Source organism: Adiantum capillus-veneris, chromosome 13, assembly GCF_014529385.1.
Source record: "Adiantum capillus-veneris isolate H3 chromosome 13, ASM1452938v2, whole genome shotgun sequence".
In the NCBI taxonomy this organism is placed as follows: domain Eukaryota; kingdom Viridiplantae; phylum Streptophyta; class Polypodiopsida; order Polypodiales; family Pteridaceae; genus Adiantum; species Adiantum capillus-veneris.
Genome location: NC_140943.1, coordinates 84871639 through 84899568, shown reverse-complemented (window position 1 = coordinate 84899568; position 27930 = coordinate 84871639). Strand labels below are relative to the sequence as shown.

At 43.2% G+C, this 27930-nt stretch overlaps 1 protein-coding gene across 1 annotated transcript; it reads left to right on the top strand.

Moving 5' to 3' along the window:
- The first annotated feature begins 3114 nt into the window (after nt 1–3114).
- On the top strand, nt 3115–4719 carry LOC147444379 (uncharacterized). Its single transcript, XM_086527846.1, has one exon. The coding sequence runs from the start codon at nt 3557–3559 to the stop codon at nt 4547–4549; it is 993 nt and encodes a 330-aa protein (XP_086383972.1). The 5' UTR covers nt 3115–3556; the 3' UTR covers nt 4550–4719.
- Nucleotides 4720–27930: the final 23211 nt, after the last annotated feature.

Below are 27930 nucleotides of genomic sequence, written 5' to 3'. Positions count from 1 at the left end.
CTTACAAGAAATAGTAAAACAGGAATTTTTAGCCATGTGGCAAGAATGGGAAACCATTTTTAGCCATGTGGCAAGAATGGGAAACCTTTACGAGTGGTCCACAATTGCACCCAAGATGCAATCCTTACTAAGGCCTTGTGGAGTCCAAACATCAATATGAAAAACCATATTGTGTAGACTTGATTTTTAAAAAGCCATGTCAACAATCAAGCCATGACCATTTGGAAAAATAGCAAGCACCCACGCCCAAAAGGCCATATATACCCTCCATGACTACTAGAGGGGTTGATTTAAAAACGTCAAGGGGAGTTGGCCTAGTGGGTAAGGGAAGGGGCTTTAAGTGTGCCCACTATGGTTCAACTTTTGTGACACACGAGTGTGGGTGTGTGGACGCAATCTCGTAAAATTAACTAATACTTCGGTATCAAAGAGCTTAAAAAAACAAACAATGGAATTAAATCTTTTTGGATTTGGTTAATATAATCAATTCACAATTGTGAGTACTGCCAAAAGAAACGAGAGAAATGACCTTTTTAAAAAGAAAAATTCAATCTGTACACACACACAAAGCGAAGTTCCCTCATGTAAAAGCTTAACAATCCAATTTCAATAATTTTTCATGCCATTGATGCTAGGGTTGGGTTCACACCAGACGGAGGCAAAGAATGAGGCAGGGGCGTGAATTGTGCGTGACAACCAATGGTTGGCTGAAAAATGAACTACCTTTTTCGAACCTACCATGAATTTTGGTGATCCCCCCACCCTTGTCACTATATGGCACGGCTCTGGCTCAGAGGGGATCTAGGGCCCAAATTTGGGGGTGCGAGGTGGCTTTAATCTCAGCTGTCGGATCACGCAGTGAACTAGGGGTGGGTGAACTAGAGGTGAACTAAAGGTGAACTAAGGGTGAACTAGGGTAGGGACGCCCAAACTAGGGTATGATCATGTGTCATGCCAACATGGACAGTGACGCGTGCTAGCGTGGTGGTAGGGCATTCGTGTGGCAACCGAGATGTCCCGGGTTCCACCCACACCTCGCGAGGCGGGTGAACTAGAGGTGAACTAGGAGTGAACTCAGGTCGCCATTTTTGCCCCGAGTTCACCCCTAGTTCACCCCCAGTTCACTTTGTGATCCGATGGCTGAGATTAAAGCCGCCTCGTCCCCCCAAATTTGAGCCCTAGATCCCCCCTCGCTAGAGCCGTGCCATATAGTGACAAGCCCCCCCCCCCCCCCCCCCCCCCCCCCCCCCCAAGCTCAAGACTTCCGCCTTCCATGTTAGCATGAAACGTGGTGACTCTCTTCCACGTTTCTCTTCACTAATCAATTTGCAATCAAAAGCATCTAATTCGATGCTCCTTCCTTCTCAAAGATCTCTACCGCCGACCCTTGTGAATGGTAGATCAACAATGGGTGGGAGGGGCGCGGGTTGCCTCTGCCTTCGTCTGAACCCAACAATAGATGATATGAGACCGTTGTATTCTTTTCAAGGGCCCTCCAATGGTACCGCTAGAAGGCCTATGGGGGAGCCTTCTGAGGGACGTGGTCACACACTCAATAGTTTTACGTAATAAATAACTGAGGACACTAAGGTCGTATTAAATATGGCGTGCAAAACTGTTGCTTTGTCATGTCATACGTTGTACTGTTTGAAGAGCCTACCGACACATGGAGGTGGTAAGAAATTTGGCGACCAAGTAGGGCCAATGAATGGGCATTGATGCTGGTTGTCCGGCTCATAATCTGGACGAGTAGTCCGGAGGCAACTTTCCCAACCTCTGTCTTGAGGAGATTCGCTGCCACCTGCAGCCATTACAAATCTTATGTTGCTCCCTTATTAAAAGCTTCAATGGGTTACTAGAGCAACTATGCAAAAATCGGCATAGTTACAAACCTTCTAAGCACGGTACTACTAACAGGGCTTTCACACGGTGGGTTTCAAAACCCATGCTCGCCAAATAAAGGGGTCAAGAGGGAATAAAGGAGGAGAGGATATGTTCAAGAAACTTTTTTTTTTTTTTTTGGTTGCAAAACTCACAATTGTGAGTGGCATGTTCAAGAAACTTTTGCATATATGTAGTTTAAGAACATGAAGGCAGTTATATAATGCAAGAATAGAAAGTGAACTTTATTTTCCTTTTTATAGGCCATTGTAACATCAAAAGTATTTGGTGCAGTGTTGGAAAAAAACCGTGGTCCAGTGTATTTTAACCGGTTGAAATTCTAAAATCCGGTTAGATTTTGAGTTTGCCTTGAAGAAAATCAAGGAATTTTCACAAGTTTTAGTGTAATTACCGGCAAAAGCTACAAATTTTGACCTAAAAACTAGGAGAATTTCAAGTTTACCCTTATTTTCTTCGGTTAGGAAAAATGTATTTTTCTAGCCCTGATTTGGTGAGTTTGCAAACTCACCGGGTGGAAGCTCTCTAAGCCTTTGAGGTCACCTCTTGTGAAGAGCGTAGGTATCACACAATAATTGACAACTATGCCTCGTGTGACTATTGCCTAAGGCCGTATGCATGCCAATCTCTGGAGGGCTCCAACAACTGCTTTTACCATGAAGGTGGATACTATGTAGTTCTAGTCTCTAGATGATATGGGATTATTCGGGAACTTTGGGGGAGGGTAGTGTGAAGGGGTCGCTGTAGGCATAAGTCGCCTTCTATAAAATGCACGTGAATCAACTGGAAAAAGGTCGAGTGATGACAAACGAAGTAATCAGGCTGGCTTATCTCTCCCCTGCTTCCTTTCCCGCCACGTGGCACACTCTCATTGCCTTGCAAAATATCAGGGTCAGTATTTTCCGTGCCAGGTCGGATTTTATCTTTTTATTTAGTTTGGTTTCACAGTTAGGAAGCTGATAAAAATTGCGAAATAAATTAAATTACATTATTTTTAAGAATTGAAATTGCTATTCAAAAGTTAATTGGGAAAAAATGGGGAGAATTTGAAAGAGCTAATGATGAGCTGAATAAAAAATAATATCACAAATTTTGACACATTGCAACACAATTTTTGGCAGAATCTGTGGCCGCTGAAATCCTTTTTTTTTTTTTTGTAAAATTGGGGAAAAAGGAATTTTAACTTGGTTGGTAGATTTAGCATCGGCTGCCTGCTGTCAAAATTTCTTCCAACTTGCAGAACCAGCTACATTTAGTGGCGAAATTGAAAGGCCTTTCCAACCTTCCGGCTACATTTGGAAAAGCATCCTCTAAATGGAGAGGGGTCTCTCTCTCTCTCTCTCTCTCTCTCTCTCTCTCTCTCCCCAAAACAAGCATTGGCTCTTAAGCCTCTGCTAAAGCTACCCCAACCCTTTCTCTCTGCAGAAGAGTCAGCTTGTAGCCGAGCATTCCATTCCCCCCCATGCTGCTTTCCTTCTCAAGTAGCTTTTCCAATTAAGCTCCAGGTAGGATCAAAAATTAAGCACACTAATTGACATAGCAAACTTTAGCATAAACCCAACACCACTCACACACACACACACACACACACACACACATACACACACACAATTAAAAGCATAAACCCCATTCTCTGATACAAGAAGCTTTCACAGCTATGTCCCTCAACAAGGGCATCAGATCAGTCTCCTCCAGAAGAAGGCCCTTCTCCTCCCCTTCAAGCAACAAGAAAAGGCATTCAGAGCAAATTTCTACTACTACTACTACTGCAGAGAGGAAGATGAGGTCTCTTCAGAATTTGCAAGAGAGACTCTGTTTCACATTGAAGCGGCCTCGAACAAGGCGGCACAACAACAGGGGTGGACACAGAGATGGCTATGGAGGTTTCAAGCAAGCTCGCCCTCACAGGGTTGGAGCTAATTCTACACTAATGGAAAGTGGGCTGATTCAAATCCCATATCTGCAATGTGAGTACTATGAGAGCCCATCACCTCTTTCAATTTCCTCATGCCTTTCTCAGGAGAGTGTGGCAACAACCACTACCACCAGCAGTAGTTGCTATACCACCGCCACTGCAAGCTCCACCATATCTCATGTGAGTGCCTCCCACAGCCCAATTTCCCCCTTGGAGTACAACAGCTCAGATGATGGCTTCTCTTCTGATGAAGTAATGAGCCTTGTCAGTTGCTGCCCTGATATGGTCATGCACAATGTGCTTGACTTCATGCCCTACCCTTCCCCTCGCCGCCCGGACACGTTTGAAGAGCGAGTAGCTACCACCGCCTCCGCCGGCCGCACACCACCGCCCTCATGTGAATCGAAAGCGGCCACGCCCGACCACACCAATTTTGAGTGTCCTATTTCAAGTGTGGAAGATGATGGGGAGCCTTATAGAATAGATTTGTGTGACTTTGAGCCTGATGTGAATGCACTCCATAGTCCCTCTACAGATGGCTCTAACCACCAACAAAAGAATGATGGGGGAGGAGTGCTTTGCCTTAGGCTTGACTATGATGAGGTTTTGAGAGCTTGGAAGGAGAGAGGGGAATGCCTCATCTCAAGAGAACCCATGTACTACACTTCCCCTTTTTTGGATCCCCTCCACAGTTTTGGCTATACTTCGTTTGTTCCTCACCCTCCCTACTTCTAACATACGGTATGTCGCAGCGCCCTCGTTGCTAAGCAACTTGGCAGCAATTTTAACCACTTGGGAGAGATTATTCTAGCCTTTTTTTGCCTGTCATAACCACTTGAAGAGTTAATCAAATGGACTCTTGAGTGCCTTTCTTCATTAATAAAACTCTTGTTTAGTTCTTTTTTTGTTGCTGTGCTACACATAAACGTTAGATAATAGCCTGCAATGTATTTTTTTCTTTGAATACTACCGACTACTAGCGTTCAATGTACTTGGTCTTTGGTTCTCTAGGTTTGCCATTCATGTAAGCACGCTATTGCAATTGGTATTCAATTTAATGCTCAAGGTCTTTGTGGGTGTTCCACTTGGTCGATCAACAAGGGTGTGCATGGATTCTGTGAGGACCCCCTTTTTGTTGTTGCAATAGTAAAGGTGAGTGCCTAGGGTAAAGGATCGAGTTTGAAGACACTCAAAAGAAAAAAAAAGTGTAATCTTGGGTGGAATTTTGCAAATTTGGTCAGATTTGAATTTTGAAAATTGCATGAGATTCCTCATGCAAAGGTGGATTAGATAATACCAAGATTGATACTTTTTTTATTTAATTTGGGCAATCAATTTGAGAAAGTTTAAATTTTGAGGTCTTTTAGGGGTCAGAGACACCTCAGACCCAGTATGGGGTACCCAATCCTAGAAATTCCAAAAATCGAGGATTTATTTGAAGTGGAAAAGGAAAGGGAGAGGGAGCGCATGGCGGCGAGTTAGCAAGGTGTATTTGGGTTGGTTTTTTTTTTTGGGGGGGGGCGCAATGTAGGCAAGCAAGGCGAGAGGCAAGGCAGGCAAGCAAGGCGGGATACGAGAGAGCTAACGCAACCTGTTGCATGTAGAGCCGAAGACATATTTTTTTTGTTAATTAAAGTTAGCTATGAGGGCAGCAACTGCGATATGCTTAGGTGGTCAGGACGTGTGCTTCAGCTTGTGCGCACCAGCACTCAAGTTGCATTCTTGCACAAACACGACAGTTTTGCTTGAGGGTCTATCGGATGATGCCCTAAGGAGGAATCTAGAGAGATTTGGAGGAATCTCGAGAGATTTGGGTTGATAAGATTTCAAAGTTCCCAATAGTAGGACAATTTTCAACAAATCACAAGTTGACACATAAGCAATATTCCTAGTATATTCCAAACTTTTTGTCTATAAATTGGCGCGTGTGACTTTTAAAAGGCACCTGTGTTACAAGTGGCTCCTTTACCGTATATATACACCTCTCTTTGGCATTCTAAAGCTCTCCTTAGGCTAGTTACACACCAAATATATGCATGCCCAATGCTAACCCCTTTTCAGTGTGGGTAGGCACGCTTTACACATCAACATGATAATTTTTTTGTGAAACTTTGCATTCTTTTTAGCATTGTTGCAATGTCTAATGTGAGTTTTTAAAAAAATTTGGCATCACTATGGCTCGCCTTTGTCTGGCGTTGTGTTTTGAGCAATACGTCAAGGCTCATCATGAGGTTGAGATTACTTTGTGTATTTCTTTTTTTGTTTAAAAGTGCTCAGTTAAGCTTGAATTGCTTAAAACTCATAAAATTATAAAGAGCTCTGGCATATCCTTTGCACATGGATAACCAAGAAAGAATACATCATATCTTACATCTTGGAGGTCTTACTATAATGCCTTCGCCACCAACATGTTTCTAGAACAACCTTTGGGTATAAGGGCTCACGTTTTCCTTGAAATAGAAGCACATTTCTGGATTGCCAAATAACTCTTAACATTGTGGTTCTTACTATGCAAATGTCCGTCATAAGATCCAAATCCTCAATGAACCTGGAGCCCATAGGAAGGTAGTGCCTAAAGAAAGGAATTCCCAGATGTGCATGCACCTTCCTGCTTTGTGTATTTCTTCATAAAGAATTCAATACATGCACTCACAATTGTGAGTTTGGTTTAAGAAAAAAGCAAGTTAAATGATATCTTATTTCTATGAAAAGAAAAATGATGTTTTTTTTTAAAACTTTCAAGTATTTATGATGGAATGTATTTCTTTTCACTCTACATCATGCAGCATTTTATTGCAAAATAGCCTATGTACCATTGAAGCCTAATTCCAGTATTTTATGGTCTCTCTTTTGACGCCGTTGATGTTTTCCTTTGAGATTGAGAGTGTGAGTGAAAGCATTATTTGCTTTCCATATCAAATTTAATATTCATACATGTCATATTGTTATATATTGTTCACATATCAAATCTTTAAGTTTCAATATTTTTAAATAAGTAATAAAAAACCATTTTAATCTTTACATTAACTGTTTGATCTTACTTTTGACTTTCGAACTTTCTTTTCAAAGAGGTAAGTTGGATATTCTAGTATCAAAATTTAGGGAAAATTACCAAAATACCCCTCAAGTTTCAAAAATTCCCAAAATACCCCCATATTTTGTCAAAACTTCCCAAAATGTCCTTCAAAATTTGCAAAATTGCTAAATACCTCCGGCTATAAGATTGAACATCTCCAAAGACAATTCTTTTTGGAGCTCGATCTTCATAAGAAGATTGATTGTTTATCATTCTAAGACGCTAAAACTAGAATTTGAATTGGTTTTGTAAGCTTTAGAGATGAATTGCTTCATTATTTTTAGACATAATTGCCCTTTTTTGTCAACTAATTCATGAGAAATTATGTGTTAAGCAGTCAAAATGGATCTCTATTGTCTAAAGGAACAAACTTTGAAAAATCTAGAGCTATCCACCCAAAACGAACACAAGGGTATTTTGGAAATTTCCACAAATTACAGGGGTACTTTGGTAATTTTCCCCAAAGTTTATGCACAAAGAGCTTCATGTAGCCTCATGTGTAAGAGCATACACATGGGAGGTTTAGCTATGCCTTTGTTTTTCAATCACGAAGCCTTGTGCATGCTCACATGCAAGGCTTAATTTTTGACGTTGCCCTTTGTTTCTGGCGAAAAGGAGGGCATCCCTACTTAACAGATATTTTGATTTCAAAAGAGCCCACAATTCTATTATTAAACAGGAGCTCAGAATGGGTACGAGCACCAAGGGTGTTGAAGGTGATGTAAGTCCATTGATGAAATCAAACTTTGTTTACCAATGTCGTTTTCTCTACTTCCCTATGTGTGAATTCTTTGTGTGTTCTTCTTGCTCAATTTGAAGTTCGTTTCTCAGATGTCTTGATGTGTGTGATATTCTATTCTAGGAGCTAGGATATGGAGCGAGCTTTTTTCTTTTTGGGAGGGGAGCCACCAATGCACCACCATTGCTTCCCTCATTGGCCACCAAAGCCACCAAATCTTCTCCTCCGTCCTCTCCTCCTCCACCACCTCCTCGGTCACTACTACTGTTGCCCTCCTTCGCTACTTAAGCCACCCACTACTCCTCCACCCTCTCCTCTCTCTCCACCTCCACCTATCCCCTCTCATCCTCCCTATCCTCTGCTCTCTACTGTCTTGCTCTCCATTCGTCTACCTGCCTCCACTCTCTTGATCTCTCTTCTCTCTTTGTCTTCTATCACACACTTTAATCAAAAAACCGATCATTAAAAAACATTAAAAAATTTAAAAAACACGAGTGAAAACGGACGCCTAAAAAAGTAAGCGGTTAACCTTCAAGGTTATTCGCTGACGCTTGTAGGGTGCCAAAGGCACATGCATCTGCGCTCTGGTCGTGTGCTAGAGACGGAGTAACTAGAGAGAATTTCGACTTACGCGAGTTCTCAATATCCACCTACCTTAGGTTCCGGGCCGTCGACGGGGACCCAAGGTAGTACAAACCAAGACCCGAACATAGCGGCTACTGACTCTTCCTTTGACTGCGACGTCATGGAGGGTTTCCCAATGCCTAATCCTGATAGCTCAAGCCAAGACATGCATGCCATGGACCCGCGGTCTGGGCCGAGCGTGCTTACCCGCTTGAAGAAAACCTTTAGTAGAGCCACTCGCTCCGATCACGGAACTAACGATGTAAATGAGGGGGGTGGCGAAGTAAATTCTCCATTCATGACCAACGAAGACCCTATGCCCATAGAGAATGTGCACGTGAATACTTTATTCACTGCACCTCCTGACTCTTTAGAGCTATTCCCCTCCGAGGTCATACTACCCGATGGTAGAAGCCTTGCCGAAGTGCAAGAGGTTGAGCGATATATCATTGCGGCTAGGGAAATGGAAGTCGAAAGCTTACATAGCAGAGCAACGAAGAGAGTTAAAAGCGAAAGCCCCTATGTCAATATCCTTGCTAAGAGAGCAATCGAGTGCTCCTGACTTAGCAACTGCTAAGGCCAACCCATAGAGAGCAACATAGCATCTAGCTCAAAGGACACCCCTAGCACCTCAATCCTAGATGGAGCGTTCTTAAATGAGAACTAGGAGTATGAACTACAAACGGAAACTCTAACCGACCTATACACAGGTCACACCTATCACGTGGGTTGGTTAGATGTCCTACAATCCACAATGGGTGCTACGAGTATGGAGGATCAACAACAAAGAGTTTGTGAGGTCATCCATAGGGTGATTGAGTTAGAGAGACAGAACAAGGGGATCAACATGCCTTCAATGGGTCTCATGAGATTCTTGGATACAGGAAAGGCTAAACAACCGACCTTATCGCAAATGGAGACTCCCTCGGTAAGTCCGATGGATCCTCCATATGTTGTTTCGCTAGGGGTCTCAGTGCAATATGAGCCCACAAGTGATAGCTTTACCTTTCCAAGTCTAGATCATCTTTCCCTTGATGACGCCACGGTTACCATGCCTACCCCAATGATGGGCATGCCAAGAAACACACCATGGACCTCATTTGTTAGTAAAGCACCACTACATGGTAGCTCAATGCCTGCAATAGTACCTACAAGTGTGTACCAATCGTATACACCCATGGGTCCTCGTACTCATGTAGCCCCTACTCCTCCCATTATTTCAACAAACTATGCTCCAGAACCACAACACCCAAGTTCTTATTTCCATGGGACTATACTGACTAGCATGAGCATGTCACATCCGACGTCTGCTATGCCTAGGGCCACACATATGAATTTTGGGCCGCCACATGGCACAACACTGTACCAAACGTGAAACCCAAGGGCTTCCTATGCGCCAAGCCCAATGCCAATACCCACTCCACATGTAGTCTTTGGAGCGCATTCACCCATTGTGCCTGCTCACTTAGGTGAGTTGGCAACATTTGCTCAAGCTATTGGTCGATCTATTGCTGAGAATATGCGTAACACGCCTGATAGAGAGCCTAGAAGTAAGGCAGTACAAATAGCCAAGCTCACACAAAAATTTAGTGGAGACGGGGATGTGAGAAAGCATAGTGTTTGAACAAATATGCGATTCTCTAGGAGAACACAATGACCTGCATAAGAGTAATGCTTTAAGCCTAACCTTAAGTGGGAAGGCAGGGGATTGGTATATAACCTTTACCCTACTCTTAGGAGACTATTCTTGAAAGAATACATACGAGAGGGAGTGCTTTGGGGTGTAGCCTCTCAACTCCAGAAAGCCCAAGAGAGGAAGGAGAGTTGGTGAGAGACTTTATTAGTCGCTTGAAGCATTTGAATTCTCCTTGTAATCTAAATGAGCGCTTCAACAATAACCAATTGCTTGATAGATTCATTAGGGGGTTACGACATGAGGATACCTACAATGGACTAGTCATTAGAAGTATCACCGCTTGGGAAGCAGTCACCACCAATGCGATCCAATTGGAGGATAGTTTAATGATTCAAGGAGAAAGATTGTCTGTTGAGTCTAAATCTATTAGCTCGCAAGCATCAGGGCATCAACCAATGACCCTAAAGCCTATTGCTAAGGAGCCAAAGATATCTGAGATGACTTTAGGAGATCTTACCAAGGCTATTCAAGAGAGTCTTAGAGACAATCGTGCTCCACAAAAAAATCATATGTATCCAAGAAGGGAGCAACAATGGTGCTTAATATACTATGGACCGCATAGTACTAGTGACCCTACTTTTAGAGTAAAATTCAATGGGAATTTCAATGCCTGTGGTGGGAGGTATGATCATCAAGCTAAGGATTGCATAGTATTTAAGCGCGCGATGGCCAATAGACCAACCTTAGCATGGACAGACACACCTCGAGTGCCTGCATTGATGCCAGCCCCACCTCTTGAACAAACAGCACAACACATGGTCCCTAGGGCTCAAAATGTTGTTCAAACAACACCCTTACCACCTCCAGTGCTAGGACCGCAACCACCACATCTGAGAATCACTTTTGTGAATCAAGTGGGTTGTGAGTCATCTATTGCTTGTTTGGAAGGCTGTGAGGAAGATATAGATCCTAATATTGCCTATGGGATGGATGTGCTTGAAGAAAGTCCACAATACTACATGGAGGACTATTGGGGACAAGCCAAACCTGTCTATCAAGTAGCTGCTCTTGCTACAAGAGGCCAAAATATCAATGACACTGCTAAGAGACCACCTCTTCAATGCTATGAGTGTGGAGGTCCACATCGTGTAGCTAAGTGTCCTATTAGGCTACAAAAGAATGCCACACTAATGCAAACCAATCAAGCGAGCACGTCTACAATGCTGATACTCATGCGTAATCGATGTGGCATAGATCATTTGATTTTCCAATGTCCAAATAATCCAAATTCACTGAAGATCACGCCATTAAACTTGATTGAGGTTACCCGAGGAGCCATTACAAAGTACACATGTGGTACCAGTAAATGTACTCATACGATCAATGCTCCAAAAACAAAATTATATTCTTGAGGAAAGAGACACGACATCAATTGCCCAATCTCAGAAAAAGAAGAAAACACGAAGGAAGAGATCGCAAAAAGCAGCGAAGTCAGACCCTAGTTCAAAGACCAACATAGGGACTGATGACGACCCCGTATATATGAACGACGCTGAAGAGGATTCTGATTCAGGTGAAACCATGGAGACCAAAACGACCACTAAGATAGAAACCAACAAGGGAGATCTTCATGAGCCACAATGTCCAGGATCCAAAAAGAAGATAGGAACTTACCCAAACCCTATAGAGGAGATTGAGCGAGTCAAGCAATTAAGGAGTTTGGTAGAAGATACCCAAAGGGATCTAGAACCAGCACCTAGGCAGATCCAAATTACAGACACTGTGTTCCCTATGCAACAACAACCTCACCAAGTCCATAGACCCTTAGCTATACCTACTGTCATCCAAGAAGAAAGTGACTTAAAGTCATGGGAAAGTGGGCGTACTCACTTCTTGATGGAAAGAATGTTTACAGAGGGACTACCTGATCCTATCGAAGAAATGGAGATCCCATCTTCCCCACGTCAAGGGACTGAAGTCCAAAAGGTGCCACTAAAAATTGCCAAATTGATGGATTTCATGTCTTCAGAAGTTAGAACCACCATCATGTCCAAACTATATAAAGACCCTGAGCTAGTCTCAGCTCTTCGAGCCTTCCTCAATGGAGAACTAAAGTTTGGGCTACCACAATTTGCATAGATGGATGGAGCTGGGGAGATGCCAATAGAGGAGGAACACTTAGATCCACAACCCAACCTAGATGAGAACCTTGTTATAGAAATACCTGTTAATAAGTTGGGACAATACTTTGAGGGTGATGAATCCAATGCGACCATACCAATCACTACTAAGGGGTTAACTGTGAAGGGAATCCTTGATGGTGGCGCTGGGGTTAGCATTGTGACTAAAAATTGTTGGGAAACTATGGGAAGACCTCACCTTGCGACCACAACCATAGTAGTGAAGATGGCCAATGGGTCTATTGTTAAACCTATTGGGATGCTAGAAGATCTCAAGATCAAGGTCTTTGGACATAAAATAAGGATTACCTTCATTGTTATGGATTTCTCCAAACACACTATGGCATCGGAGATGATCTTAGGACATCCTTTCATGAGGGAAGCAAAAATGGTGCATGACTGGTCTAAAAACCATGTCTACTTGCAGTTCCAAGATTCTGTCATTCGAGTGGATCTTGTGACTGGTCGAGCACATCCTCTAGGAAATAGGTTTGTAATTGATCATAGATCTGACACCACAGTTCACTCGGCCCCATTGTAGTATTGTTACACGTGTAAATCGGACACTGATGTTGGGGAAGATTCTCCTTATATGGATGTACTACCTGGGATGACAGAGTTGGACAATGTGGATTGGGTCCACCTAGCAACCATAGATGTTGGAATTAGGGTTGAAGAGAAATGCACACAGCTTGGAGAAGACGAAGGAAGCTCAAGGCACACAATAGAGAGTGTATTAGTTAGTGTGCAATGGAAAGATAGATAGCCCTAGAGTGATGGGCCTATATACAATGCTTGGGGAAAAAAACCTCCTAAAGAGGGAAAAATGCCCCGACGGTCCTAGTGTGTTCACACACATCACTACCACATGTATATGGTAACAAATCTCCCCTGGAGTGATGTGGTGAACGAGAGTTGGCACATGAGTAAAGGGAAGTGCCATGCCCTGAGGACATGATCAGTCCACAAAGGGGAGTAAACCCAAAGCTTTGTGGAAAGCTTCAAGCTTCTCACGAGACAATGCCTTTGTGAAAAGATCTGCAAGGTTGTCCTGTGTTGGCACATAAGCCAAGCTCATCTCTCCTGCTGAGAGCCTCTCCCTGACATAGTGGTAATGCACCTCAATGTGCTTTGTGCGAGCATCAAAAACTGGGTTCCTCGCAACTGCCAATGCGCTCTGACTGTCAGTGTAGATAGTGTTGGCAATGTCCTGTCCAACACCCAAATCAGCCATAAGGCGTCTGAGCCATACACACTCAACCGTAGCTGTGAAGACTGCCCTGTACTCAGCCTCACAACTCGAAGTGGCCACAGTAGGTTGCTTCTTGCTCAACCATGATATACATGAACTGCCAAGCATGAAACAAAAACCACTTGTGGACACTCGCGTGTCAAAACAACCAGCCTAATCTGAGTTTGAAAAAGCATGTAAGTCTGGCGGCAATGATCCCCCCTTGGGATAAAACAAGCCAAGGTGTAAAGTGCCACTAAGGTAGCGGAAAATCCTCTTGACAGCCTGCCAATGCTTAGACCTTGGGCTATGCATGAATCTGCTGACCTATGAGACTGCAAACTGAATATCTGGCCTCGTGTTGCATACATAAATGAGGCAACCAACAGTAGTTTGGTAAAGAGTGACATCAGCAGGATCATCAGCATCATGTAGACTCAACTTCAAACCTGTTTCCATGGGAGTGGCAATAGGTTTGCAATCCTCAAGTCCAAATTTACATAGCAATGTCTCTATGTAACTTTTCTGGCACAAGGCAATACCACCATCACACTGCTTCAACTGTATACCCAAATAATGATGCAACAACCCAAAATCTTTCATCTTGAAAGTAGCATTCAAATCAGCCTTAAATTCAACAATATGTCTCTCATTTGGTCCAGTGATCAGCAAATCAGCGACATAGAGAACCACAATGAGAAGTACATCATCCTCACGCTTTACATACAATGTGCTTTCTGTTGGACTGTTACGAAAGCCTCATTTAACCAAATGAGTGTTAGCTTTCTCATACCAAGCACAAGGAGATTGCTTCAACCCATACAAAGCCTTCTTACATCTTCACAATTTGTCCTCTTGTCCTTTTATGACAAAACCGCGAGGCTGCGTTACATAAACTTCCTCAAATATATCACCATTCAAGAAAGCAGTAACAATGTCTGATTGATGTACATCCCAACCAAAATGAGCTGCCAATGCACATAGAAAATGCACAATAGTCATACGATAAGTGGGAGCAAAGGTCTCTTCATATTCTATGCCTTTTTGTTGTGCATTGTTGGGGTATAAAGCCCAATGTGGTCGCCCAGGTAAGTGGGTGGGCCGCCAGGTATGTACACATATTCTTTTGTAAAAACCTAATAAGAACTCACTATGCTCTACACATTACAGTAGAGCGAGTTCACCATATCTTCGTGCTCTTCTTCTCGCACTCTCTCTCGCGTCGCACTTCCGCTCGTACTCCTTCAACTGGTATCAGAGCTCAGATCGAGGCTTGGGGCAGCACTGCAGGAGGCTAGAGTCACAAGCTCAGATTGGAGTGAAATTCGACAGGCGAATACACGGCCCCAAATCCTGTGGGAGTGCCCGAAGGCCTTGGTGTTCTCAGAATTTTATTCTAAGGTCATCTCGGCCACCGTTCGGCTTCGACAAAGGTCTGTGCAGGCCATTTTCGACTGCGTGGTCTTGACGGGTGCAGATCTGACTCTGCAAATTTGGGGTTTTCGGCCTACAACTGCAGGTGCTGAGGATATCGACACTCCCAGAGTGTTGATTTGTGGCTGTCTACACATCGAAGGACGGCTCACAATTCTTGGAGGCGTGTCACATACGACACGGGTGCATCTACACACAGTCTGTAGGCGACATCCACTAGTTCATCAGGTAGCTTGTGTTTGCTGCTTGATATTCCAGATTTCATCCTGACATTGCAGGTACTTCCACATGGGATGTATTGTTAGAGATGATGTATGTTTGTTGAGGGTTTGATGGCTGTGAGTGACGCAGCAAACAACCGCCGCAGCGGTTACAACATACAGTGGGAAATTTGTGGATGTATGAATTTGTGGGAAGTCTATGTACTGTCAGATTTACTGCAGCCTTTGTTGAGGGTCGAGTGAGGTTTTATTGAGCTGGGGGATTCTCGAATGTTGAGATCCTTTCGGTGATACAGGTCTTGGAGCGATCCCTCGAGCACCCTAAAATAGGCAGCTAGGATGTATTGACTGTGAGTTAGACAGTTGGGATTGCATCTTTGCTTTACTGCCGTTGAGGCATTGTCGCAGTCTATGCTTACAGGACAGTGACAGGACAGTCAGAGACAGTACAAGTGCAGGACAGGTTTACCCACAGTTTACAGTGTTAGAGAGACAGTGGTTTTTTGAGCTGTTTTTTGGTCTGTTTTTAGTACACCATAGCCATTTTACAAAGGAGACTCTGCCAAAATTTATGCAGAATCTGAAGCTTTCTTGGTTGATTTGACAGGTTGATATTGGTTCAGAGGACAGTTTACAGGGGAAACTCTGCCGAATTTTTCCCAGGAAAGTAAACCATTGTGAAGCGTAGCTATGGATGGATCACAGGACACTACACTTTACAATATCAAGAAGCTGGATGGAACCAATTTCCCATTGTGGAAGAAGTAGATTTGGCACGTGTTGGTACAAAAGAAGCAGATAAAACCTATAAAGCTCAAGGGGATAAAACCAGAAGATATGGACGAAGATGAATGGAGCGAAATGGATGAATTGGCACTTTCTACAATTATGCTGACTTTGGTAGAAAGCGTTTACTTCAATGTAGCAGACGAGATTTCGGCTTATCAAGCATGGTTAAAGCTGAGTGATCTTTATGAGAAGCAGGGTGCAGCTTCACAGGTATACTGGCTTAAGAATCTTGTTGACTTGAAGATGAAAGAAGGGACACCTATGTCCAATCATCTCAATGAATTCAACACAATCTATAGTCAGTTGTCAGCTCAAGGTGTCAAGTTTGATGAACCTGTTAGAGCTATGTTCCTGTTGATCACATTGCCGGAAAGTTGGGACACTTTTCGCACAGCTTTGAGTAATTCTGCACCTCCAGATGGTTTGAACATAGCAGGTGTAGAAGGAAGTCTGCTTACTGAAGAAACCAATAGAAAGACAATGGACAAAGGCAAAGGAACAGCCTTAGTTGTCAGGGGAAGGACCAAAGAAAAGTACAAAGGTGGAAAGAGGAATCAGTCTCGTAGCAAGTCCCGCAATGCTAAAGGCAAGAGTGACATAGAATGCTACCATTGTGGCAAGAAGGATCACATGAAAAGAGACTGCAGAGAATGGAAAGCAGAAAAAGGCAAAGAGAAAGCTGAAGACCATGGTGAGAAGAACAAGTCCTCAGTGAAGATTCAAGAAATAAATGTGACAAACACTGTTGCAGAGGATGACAGTCTACTTCATGTGTCTCCAAACAAGGAGTGGTTTACCTCTTATGTGACCACTAAAGATCATGTTCGGCTAGGCAATGGGCAGACATGTGAGATCTTAGGTGTTGGAGATGTTCAATTGAAGTTTCAGAATGGCTCTTCTTTCACGCTGAAGAATGTGAGACATGTTCCCGCAATTACAAAGAGCTTGATCAGCACAGGTTTACTTGATGATGCTGGCTACGTCACCACTTTTGTACAGAACATGTGGAAGATATCCAAGGGTTCTATGACAGTAGCACATGGAGTAAAGTCTGGAGGACTTTACATGATTTATGTATCAAATGTCTCTAAAAATGTAATCAATGTAACCGAGCAGCCGAACGTTTCTTTGTGGCATAGCCGGTTAGGACATATGTCCAAGAAGGGAATGGAAATCTTGTCTCGTTCTGGTTATTTGCCTGGCTTTTCATTTAATGATTTTGAATTCTGTGAACATTGTCTGTATGGTAAGCAAACACAGCATCCACATAAGCATAGAAGCAATAGAAGAGATACACAGTTGGCACTTGTTCATAGTGATTTGTGTGGACCTATGCCTAACCTATCTCTAGGGGGAGCTTCTTACTTTATGACATTTATAGATGATTACTCGAGGAAAGTATGGGTTTACTTTCTCAAGCACAAGGATGAAGCGTTTAGTGTTTTCAAAACGTTTGTGACACTTGTGGAGAATCAGAGTGGCAAGAAGCTTAAATGCTTATGCACTGACAATGGTGGAGAGTATGTTTCAAAGGCCTTTCAGGACTTTTGTGACTCAAAAGGTATAAAACGTGAACTTACTGCTCCTTACAATCCTCCTCAAAATGGTGTTGCTAAGAGGATGAATAGGACCATACAAGAAAAGGTCAAAAGTATGTTGTCTAATGCACAGCTGCCAAATGGGTTTTGGGCTGAAGCTGTATCAACAGCTGTTCATCTTGTAAATAGATCTCCTAGCAAGGTTTTGCAGAAGGATTCAGTGCCAGAGATGGTATGGTCAGGCAAAATGCCCTCATACAAGCATCTCAGAGTCTTTGGCTGTGAGGCATATACTCACGTTCCAAAGGAATTTAGGAACAAACTTGAGCCAAAGAGTAGAAAGTGCATCTTTCTAGGCTATGGTAATTCTGGTGAGATGGGGTACAGACTTTGGGATCCCGAATCCAGAAAGGTTGTCCGCAGCAATGATGTTCACTTTAATGAATCCAAATATCATTCTAAACCAGAGAGGGTTGAGGAGATTAGAAGAGTTGTCTTCCAAGAAGATGGACCTGCACGTGCAAGACAAAATGTCAGGGCTCAAGAGGAGCAAGGACAGGATAGAGTGGAACCACACGTTGTGGCTGAGCCTGAGCCACCTATTGTGCGTAGATCTGGACGTATCACGCGACCTCCTGATAGGTTTGTTCCATCTATGAACTATGTCATGTTAACTGATTGCAATGAGCCTTCATGTTACAAGGAAGCAGTGCAAATGAAGGACTCCGGGAATTGGTAACCAGCTAAGGATGGTAGTTGGCTGATCCTTATTTTGTATGTGGATGACATGTTGATTGCTGGCAAGCACTTGGAAGAAATTTCAGCTTTGAGGTCAAAGATGGCAAAATCGTTTGACATGAAAGACATGGGTGAGGCAAGTCATATACTTGGTATGCGCATTGAGAGAGACAGATCAAAGAAGTTGATTTGGTTATCTCAAACAGAGTATATTGACAAGGTTTTGCAACGTTTCAATATGGAGAAGGGAAAGGCATTGAGTGTTCCACTGCCACCATATGTGAAACTTAGCAAACAAGATTGTCTTGTGTCTGAGGAAGAACAGGTTGAAATGGATAAGATTCCATATGCGTCTGCAGTGGGTAGTTTTATGTATACAATGATTGCTACTCGCCCAGACATTGCATTTGCAGTGGGAGTAGTAAGTCGATACATGTCAAACCCAGGCAAGAAACATTGGGAGGTAGTGAAAAGAATATTGAGATACCTGAAAGCTACAAAGAGTATGCGTATATTCTATGGGAGTCAGGAGCTAAGTGTAAAGGGTTTTACAGACTCAGATTATGCAGGTGACTTAGACAACCAAAGGTCTACGTCAGGGTATGTCTTTACATTGGCTGGTGGAGCAGTATCATGGCGTTCTAGATTACAAGATTGTGTTACTCAGTCTACTACAGAGGCTAAATATGTTGTAGCATCAGAGGCATGCAAAGAATCAATTTGGCTTAATCGACTAGTAACAGATTTGGGAATCAAAGAAGAGATGACTGTGTTATATTGTGATAGTCAAAGTGCTATACAATTGGCTCGCAATCCAGTTTATCACTCAAAGACAAAGCATGTGGATGTGAAGTATCATTTCATCAGGGAAATGCTCGAGGATAAGAAACTTCAACTTGTCAAAGTTCACACCACAGAAAAACCTGCTGATCTACTTACAAAAGGACTTCCCTCAGAGAGCTTTGCGCATTTTCGCAAGCAGTTAAGTGTAGGGTAGTACATCACTTCTCTACATCTCTTGTATATTAGCTTGTATAGTAGCTTCTCTCACACTTAAAGTACCACATTGGACTTTAAGTGGGAGGTTGTTGGGGTATAAAGCCCAATGTGGTCGCCCAGGTAAGTGGGCGGGCCGCCAGGTATGTACACATATTCTTTTGTAAAAACCTAATAAGAACTCACTATGCTCTACACATTATAGTAGAGCGAGTTCACCATATCGTCGTGCTCTTGTTCTCGCACTCTCTCTCGCGTCGCACTTCCGCTCGTACTCCTTCATGCATAACCCTTTGCAACAAGTCGAGCCTTATGGAGATCGAGCTCACCATCCGGTTTGCGTTTCAACTTGTAAACCCACTTCGTACCAATGGCCTTTTTGCCAGGAGGCAAATCACATAAAGTCCATGTGTCATTTTCTATAAGTGCATCATATTTTGATTGCATGGCAGCCATCCAAATTTTTGAATTCTGTGCTCAATCAAAAGACAGAGGCTCCTCAACATCATGTAAACTAGACACAGCGAGAGCCTGAACGAGTACGACTAGACAAGGGTGCATCCAATTTACTGTCACGCAAAGTGTGCACCAGCCATTTTGGCATACCTCTAGCCTGCTCATTTTCAGACCTTTCCTCATCAAGTACATCATGTACATCTGCATCAGTAATAGGCTGATCTATAACATTTTGAAAAACCCCCATAGGTTGTACATTTGCCTCATTGGAAATTACATTCGTATTTCCACCATTGAAAAGAGGCAACAAAGTGTCATAAATGTCCTGTGAGCTTACATTACTGTCTCTAGTACATGACAGCAAGGGCTGAACAGAATCTTCCACGAACACTACATCCTGCGAAACCACAATATGTTTTGTTTGCGGATGATACAACATGTAACCTTTGCTTTCAGCACTATAACCAACAAAAATACATTTGACAGCCTTATCATCCAATTTTCTGCGCTACACTTGTGGCACCAAAGCATATGCCAAACAGCCAAAAACACGCATGTGCTCAATAGAAGGCTTTCTATCATGCCATGCTTCATATGGAGTAATAGACTGCAAAGCTTTCGTAGGATTTTCTCATGTTAAACTGATCATTTAATATGGGGAAGTGCCAGGGGAGAAAAAGCTAGAATATTGGTTAAGCTAGCAGATCGGCCACAGTAGGCATCCAAAGGAGGGAAAATAGGGATCCAAAAGGGGGGCCATCTGCAAAAGAGCCATGTGCAATAATGGGCTAAAAAGACCCTAAGGTTAAGCCCATTAAGACTTCCAAAATGCTAAGGTTCCAAAATTCAAAGGTTGTGTCCAAAGGTCAACCCTAGGGGAAATTGGATGCTTGGTGTGTGACCAAAAAAGTCTTGCATATCCCTACATAAGAGGGGGCGAGCCTTGGGAGTAGGGGATGAGAGAGAAAGTCACACACACACACACACAGGCTCCCTTTACACAAAGGGAATTAGGGACACATGTCAGCTCCCTAGCCCAGATGCCCACAAGGTGTGCCCAATTCCTATTGGATGGCCTTGGAGGTGGACCAATGAGAATGAGGCTAGAGTAAGTCTAGTTTAATTAATTTAAAAACACTTAATAAAAGAACCAATGAGAATTAAGTCCTCTAGAAGACTATTGGACAGTCTCCCAAGGGGTCCAATGAGCATTCAGCAGCCCAATGGCTTGCCTGATTCCTATTGGCCAGGAGGTAAAGGGGTCCAAGGAGAGTTTAGTTTAATTATTAAATTACCTAAAGCTCTCACAAAAGGGGAAAGGGGGACACATGTCAAAAGGCTATCACTTATGCTGCTTAATAGCCATTGGCTTGACTTGGGGAGGTCCAATGGGGGAAAAGCAAGAGCAAATAGCAAGAGGGCTCGCCCAAGAGAGAGAGGGGGCTGATTTTTGCAAGGCATTATCACACACACACTCACACAATCTCATGTGTGAAGAAAGAGAAGACTATCTCTTCCCAAGCTTTAATGGAGAGCTCATCACCTACTCCAAGCTTGTGAGATAGAAGCCTACATCGACACACTCTTGGCATGTGGATGCAAATCCAACCAAGAGCCAAGCTTCAATGCATGCTCATATCCTCTACCAAGCTAATTACTAAGCTAAGCTATGCTAATATGAGTGATTATGTGAGGAGATGTACATCTTTCTCGTAAGATACTCCTTCTTCCTCTCAATCTACTCTCATACCCTGCTAGCTCTCACCATCTTCGAAGGTGTGTGAGGTCTTGGGTCTGAGTACGGGGATAATAAGTTGTGTTTGCTAAGTGTTTTGCGTAGTGCATGAAGCTTTCATCTTCATTGCACTAGCTAGTCTTGAAGGAACACAAAGAATTGTATTGTACAATGTCTCTCTTGATGGGAGAAACCATAATACAAAGCCTTTTGGAGGGGGGACTGGCTCCATGCAAATCCGGTCCTCAACTGTTGTCAATAGATTAATTTCTCTCTCTTTTGAAAGTATCGTTGATGCTATCTAACTAGGTGTTATGCTTTTTGTTGCTCTCTCCACCCAAGCACTCTTGTAATTCTCATTAGGAATTTATTCTAATGAAATGCCCACTATGTTCATTCTAATTTCTGCTACACATAAGTTTTTAGGCCATTAAATGTTACATTGGTATCAGAGCACAAGGTTTCTCTTTTCTTGCTCAAGAAGGGAGGTCCTCAAGCTAGCTATAAATGGTTGGTATTATTAATTGCCTGTGAGTAAGTAGAATAGGGGTTTTTCAGCCTTGCAGTGCGCCTGCCTTCATGCAGTTAACGGGGCAGCACCATCGAGAGCTATGGTCTTAATAGTGGAGTCCTACGGGGCTCGCCTACGGCTTAACCACTATTGAGCTATTAGAAGCTTGACAGGATCCGGTGCTGTTTTGGTCTTGAACGACCCTCTCTTCTATTCCTTGCAATTAATGGTATTCGAGCCGCGGGTACAGTAGCTTGAGTGCTTTTTCTAAAGGGGTAAAGAGGAGTAGCAACTAGGGCTTGAAGTGCCAAAGTACACCTAAAAAGTTTGCACCTAAAAGTTGTTAAAATGACTGACAATAGTAAAGAGAGTGAAATTAATGTTGATAACTTTGATTTTGCTAATGAGAAAGCTACTAATGATGCTTCAATGCTTGTTAACTATCTTGTTTCTAGGCTTCAACAAGCCATGGGCAATCCATCTCTCCAAAGCAAAGTGCAACGGCAGCTCCGTGCTCACGGGATTCTCCAAGCTTATCACCATGATGAGAGAACACCTAGGAAGCCTCCTTGTGAGACTACCAAAAGAGGTCTCTCTCCGATTCGGGAAGAAGAAGAGAATCCATACGAAGGGATCAAGAATTTACTTCTTGATGATGCTCTCCTTCCCAAAGGAGAACTCAAGAGCCTCCACCGAAGGAACGAGAAAGAAGTGAGTCTCCCGCCACCTCGGCGGAGATGGCTCCACGAAGACGGCAGGCTAAACGCTCTCTGTCACCACCAAAGCGGAGAAGACCATCACACTCTTCTCCACGCCATAATTCAAAGAGGGATGATAAAAAGCAAGAGAAGAAAAAGGCGAGAAATAGGACACCCTCTTCTCCATATTCTTCATCCTCTTCCTCTTATGAAAGTGATGGTAAAGAGATGAAGATCAAGACAAGAAAGAGGCGAGAAAGAGGTCACCCTCTTCTCCACCTTCTTCAAATTCTTCACCTTCTAAAGAAAGTGATGGTGAAACTTTTGAACCATCAAAAAGAAGAGGCCATAGGAAATCCTATGCCGCATGGAAGAGGTCATCCAAGCTGAAGAAGTTCAAAGAGGGAGGGAAGAGCATCTCTTTCCTTACCTATGATGGCACCTTTGGTGCTACAGACAAAGTCTTGGTCTTTATCCAACAATTTGATGTGGCGTTTGGAGATGAGGGCTTCACGGAGTCCTCTAAGCTACGCCATGTAGCTATGCACTTTCAAAAGTCCACCAGACAATGGTGGTCTAGCCTACGAGCCAACGGTGAAGCTCCACGAACATGGAAAGATTTAAGAGCTTCCATTATGAAGCAGTTTTTGGCCACCGATGCCAAAGACAAAGTACTCACCGAATAGCGAAGCCTAAAGCTCTCTCCCTATGAATCCATCCACAAATATGTAGACAAGTTTTGGGACCTACAACTCAAAGACACTGTCTTCAAAAAGTTGGATTTTGGAGAGCAAAAGCAACAATTTTGTGCGGGCTTAACCGAAGAAATGGCGGAGTATGTCAACTCCCAAAGGCCACGTACCATATCGACGGTAATACACCATACTATGGTGGCCTCTCGAATCAATTTCCAAACGGGGGCTAAAAGAAAAAATAAGCCCACGAAAAACAAGGGTTCCAATGAGCCTAAGGGGAAGGACAATGTCCAAAAGTCTCCTAAGGGCAACTCCAACAAAGCTAAAGAGAAGGGAGTTTACAAAGGTAAAAACAAACTCTCTCCTGAAGAGCTTGAGCGTTATCGCAAGGATAACCGGTGTTTCAAGTGCGGCAAACAAGGGCATGCTTACAGCGCTTGTCCCCAAAAGAACAACCGCCAAGACCTCCTAGAGCTTCCTTGGTTGAAATCCAAGAGGAGGAGACTCACCAAACTCATCACAAAGGATCTCCTCTATGCCATGCTTGGGGAAAGGTAAGAGAACATGATGCTTTTATTCTCTTTGACCCTGGTTCTACTCACAATTTTATATCTATAGAGTTGGCCACCAAGCTAGACATACAATCCTACGAGATGGGAGATGTCCTACCCGCAGACAGTGCCTTCAAGGGGCAAGAAGCTTCAGTCACTCCCTTAATCGGGAAAATGAGGCTTCATGTCCAAGGCTATGTGGACAAAGAGAACTTCTTTATCTCTCCTCTCAAGCATGAGGATGTAATCCTAGGGGCACCATGGTTTGACCGCCTGGCTGCCGATGTTAAATTTCGTGAAAAGAGAATCTCCTTTAAGTTCAGGGAAAAAGACATGTATATAGATGCTAAGGAAATGGGTAACACTATCCCCATTGTACATACACCAGCTTTCAACAAGTCAATAAAGAGCTCTATTTCCGTGTACATGATTTTTGTTAAAGATTCTCAAAATGAACCTAATGCTTTAGCAAAAGAAAATAAAAGCAACCAAATGGAATTAGAGTTATCCAATTTTCTCAAGGGGTTTCAAGATGTTTTTATTGATGACATCCCTTGTGAGCTACCTCCTAAACGAGGCAATGATGACCATGCAATTGAACTTCTTCTAGGAAGTTCACCGCCTAACAAACCTCCTTATAGAGTTTCTCAAGATCAACAAGAGGAGATTATGCGGCAAGTGCATGAGTTAGTTGAGAAGGGCATGGTTAGGCCTAGCTCATCTCCATTTTGCTCACCGGTGCTATTAGTGCAAAATAAAGACGGCACATATCGTATGTGTGTTGACTATAGCGCACTAAATAGGATCACTATCAAGAATAGGTTTCCCATTCCACAGGTAGAAGACCTATTTGATAATCTACAAGGATCGACCTACTTCAGTGAGATTGACCTAAAAAGTGGCTATCATCAAATAAGGATAGTTGATCAAGACATTGTAAAGACCGCATTTCGCACCTCATTTGGTCTTTACGAATACATTGTCATGCCTATTGGCTTGACCAATGCACCAGCCACATTCAACCGCTTGATGGAGAAGCTGTTCAGGCCTCATCAAACCTTCACTGGAGTGTTCTTTGATGATATTATCATCTACTCTAATTCATTAGACGAACACAAGCAACACCTCCAGGTAATATTTCAAGTTTTAAGAGAGAATAAACTTTATGTTAATCGAAAGAAAAGTGAATTTTTCTTGCAAGAGATTTAGTATTTAGGTCACATTATCTCTCAAGATGGCATCCAAATGGATCCATCAAAGTTAGAGGTAATAAAAGGATGGCCTAAACCAAGGAGTCTTCATGACCTAAGAAGCTTAATAGGTATGTGTGCATACTATAGACGCTTCATAGAAAAGTTCTCACAAATTGCGGGACCATTACATGACCTAACAAAGAAAAGCGTTAGGTATACATGGTCTACTAAGGAGAAAAATGCTTTCTAAAAGCTTAAAGAAAAGCTTATCTCTCAACCTGTGCTTACGCTACCGGATCTCTCAAAACCATTTGAGGTCCAATGTGATGCTTGTGGTGATTGCCTTGGAGCTGTTTTGCTACAAGAAGGGCACGCCATAGGCTATGAGAGTCGAAGGCTCGACCTTGTTGAGCAAGCTCTAGGAATATATGAAAAGGAACTCCTTGCAGTTCTACATGCCTTAGACTCATGGAAGCACTATTTATTGGGGACTCCTTTCATTCTGCGAACGGATCACCAAAGTCTTAAGTACTTCATGACGCAGACCAAGCTCTTTGTCATAAAATCTAATATCTAACCAACCCAAATGATTTTCTCACATTAAATTGATCACTTAATGTGGGAGAATAAACGTGAACAAGTGTTAAGATATAGATATGTGCTTATAGATCTATCTCAACACGGGGCCAATAGTAAAGGGGCCCAAATGGGAGATGGTCTATCAAGAGCAAGGCTAACCAATGGAGCATAAGACCTTAGGGTTAGCTTCATTGAAGACCTCCAATAATGTGTGAAAAAGTCCTTTGACCTTAGGTAAGCTAGGGCTGAGCTTGAGGTGGGAACCCGGCCCAAGCTCGAGGTGCTTGACCTGCTTGAGGTGCTTGTCGTGCTTGAGGTGTTTGTCCTGCTTGAGGTGCTTGATTAAGGTGCTTGAGGTGCTTGACTTACTCCATGCTTGAGGTGCTTGACTTGCCGCTTGATTAAGGTGCTTGAGGTGCCTTGACATGCTTTCCTGAGATGCTTGTGGGAATACCCCCTAGTCCAAGTGCTTTGTCATGCTTGATGACTAAGGTTTGAGCTCCTAAAGTCAAAAAGATCCCTACAAGGAGGGGGGCGAGCCTACAAGGGGGGGGGGGGGGGGGGGGGGGGGGGGGGGGGGGGAACACACACACACACACAAGGGAAGCCCCAGCTTGAAGAGGTAGCAAGGACACTTGTCAAGTTCCTCCTCATGTTGCCCTCATGGTGTGCCTGAAGCCTATTGGTTGGCCACCCAAGGGTTCCAATGATAATTTAGTATATTTAATTAATTGATTTTGCATTTATCAAGTCCTCTCTCTCAAAGGGGAAAGGGGGACACTTGTCCCAAGGCTACCCCTGTTGCTTGTAATGGCTCCTGCTTGTGATTGGCTAGGCCTGGAGGGGTCCAATGAGCTTCAAGCATGAGCTACAAGGGGGGGTCGACCCAAGCAATCTAGGGGGGTGCTTAGGGGGTATACTCACCCACACACACTCACAAACACTCTCATTGTGTGCTATGCAAAGTGCAAGAGCTCCCTCTCCAAGCAAGTAGAGGTTGAGAGCCTACACCAACTCTCTTGGCTATGGAGTGAAAATCCAACCAAGAGCCATGCTTCAATGCTTGAGCTTGTCATCTCCTTCTTCTTCATTACTATGCTATTATGTATGCTAGCTCAAGAGTTATGATAAGTGAGGAACTAGCTCTTTCTCGTATGAAATGTTTCTTCTTCCTCTTCCCTACCCTCATTCCCTGCTAGCTCTCTCCACCTTCGAAGGTGTTTGAGGTCTTGGGACTGAGGCTTGGTATAGTTAAAGCTTTCTTCAAGTTTAGGTTATGATATGATGGTGATGCATGAAGCTTTCCATCTTCATTGCTTCACCTAGGTCACAAGGAACACAAAGAATGTATTGTAACAAGTCTCTCTTTATGGGAGAAATCATAATACAAATGCCTATTGGAGGGGGGACCGGCTCCACATAAATCCGGTCCTCAACTGTTGTCACGTTCTCTAAATTCTCTCTTGCAAAAGTATTGTCTATGCCAAGTTAACTAATTGCTATGATTATGTTGCTATCTTCAATTATGTCTACCCGCTATGCTCACAAAATCATTTCTTGAAAGTATTCTCATTAAATTCCGCTACTCTCAAATTGAATAGGCAAATTCCATTACATTGGTATCAGAGCATTTGGTTTCTCTTTTCTTGCTTAAGAAGAGAGGTCCTTAAGTAGCCTATAAATGGTTGATGTTGTTAATTATAATAGAGTAAGTGGAACTGGGATCTAATATCGGTTTTGTTAAGCCCACTATGTGGGGGATGGTGCACACCTCGGGAGCTTTGGACTTAATAATGGAGTCATTCTAGACTTGCCTACGGCTTTACCATTATTGAGCCATAAGAAGTCCGAAAGGAGCTAGCCCTTGGCAACTCTGCTATGTTAGACCTACTCCTCTACTCTCTATAATTAACCACTTTGAGCCGTGGGTGTAGATACTTAAGAGCCGATTTTCAAAGGCTAAGAGGAGTGGCAACTAAGGTTTTGTATTGCCAAAGCATACACTAAGTATAAACATAAATTTTGTTAACATGGCTGACAATAATCAAGAGAGTAGAATGAACATTGATAGCTTTGATTTTGCACACGAAGGTGCTAATGATGATGCTTCCATGTTTGTGAATTATCTCGTCACTAGGTTGCAACAAGCTATGGGCAGCCCTGTTTTGCAAGCCGAAGTTACTCAACAACTTCGTGCTTATGGAATTTCCCTTCCTCTCCCAGAAGAAAGAGAGCTTAGGAGGCCTCTTGAAGAGACCCCCAAAAGAAGACTCTCTCCCATTCGAGAGGAGGAATCCAAAGAGAAAGAAAGCAATGAGAGTCTAAGTTCTTCTGAAGATGTGGCTCCACGAAGACGGCGGTCTAGACGATCGCCTACTCCTCCCAAGAGGAAAAGAGCAACCTATAGTCCTTCTCCTCATCACTCTGAAAGGCAAGAGAGGAAACAAAGGAAGAAAAGGGCTAGGAAGAGGTCGCCCTCTTCTCCTTCTTCTTCAC

What these genes read in the sequence shown, in the direction of transcription:
- LOC147444379 (XM_086527846.1), top strand. Translation starts at nt 3,557, where the DNA reads ATGTCCCTCAACAAGGGCATCAGATCAGTCTCCTCCAGAAGAAGGCCC.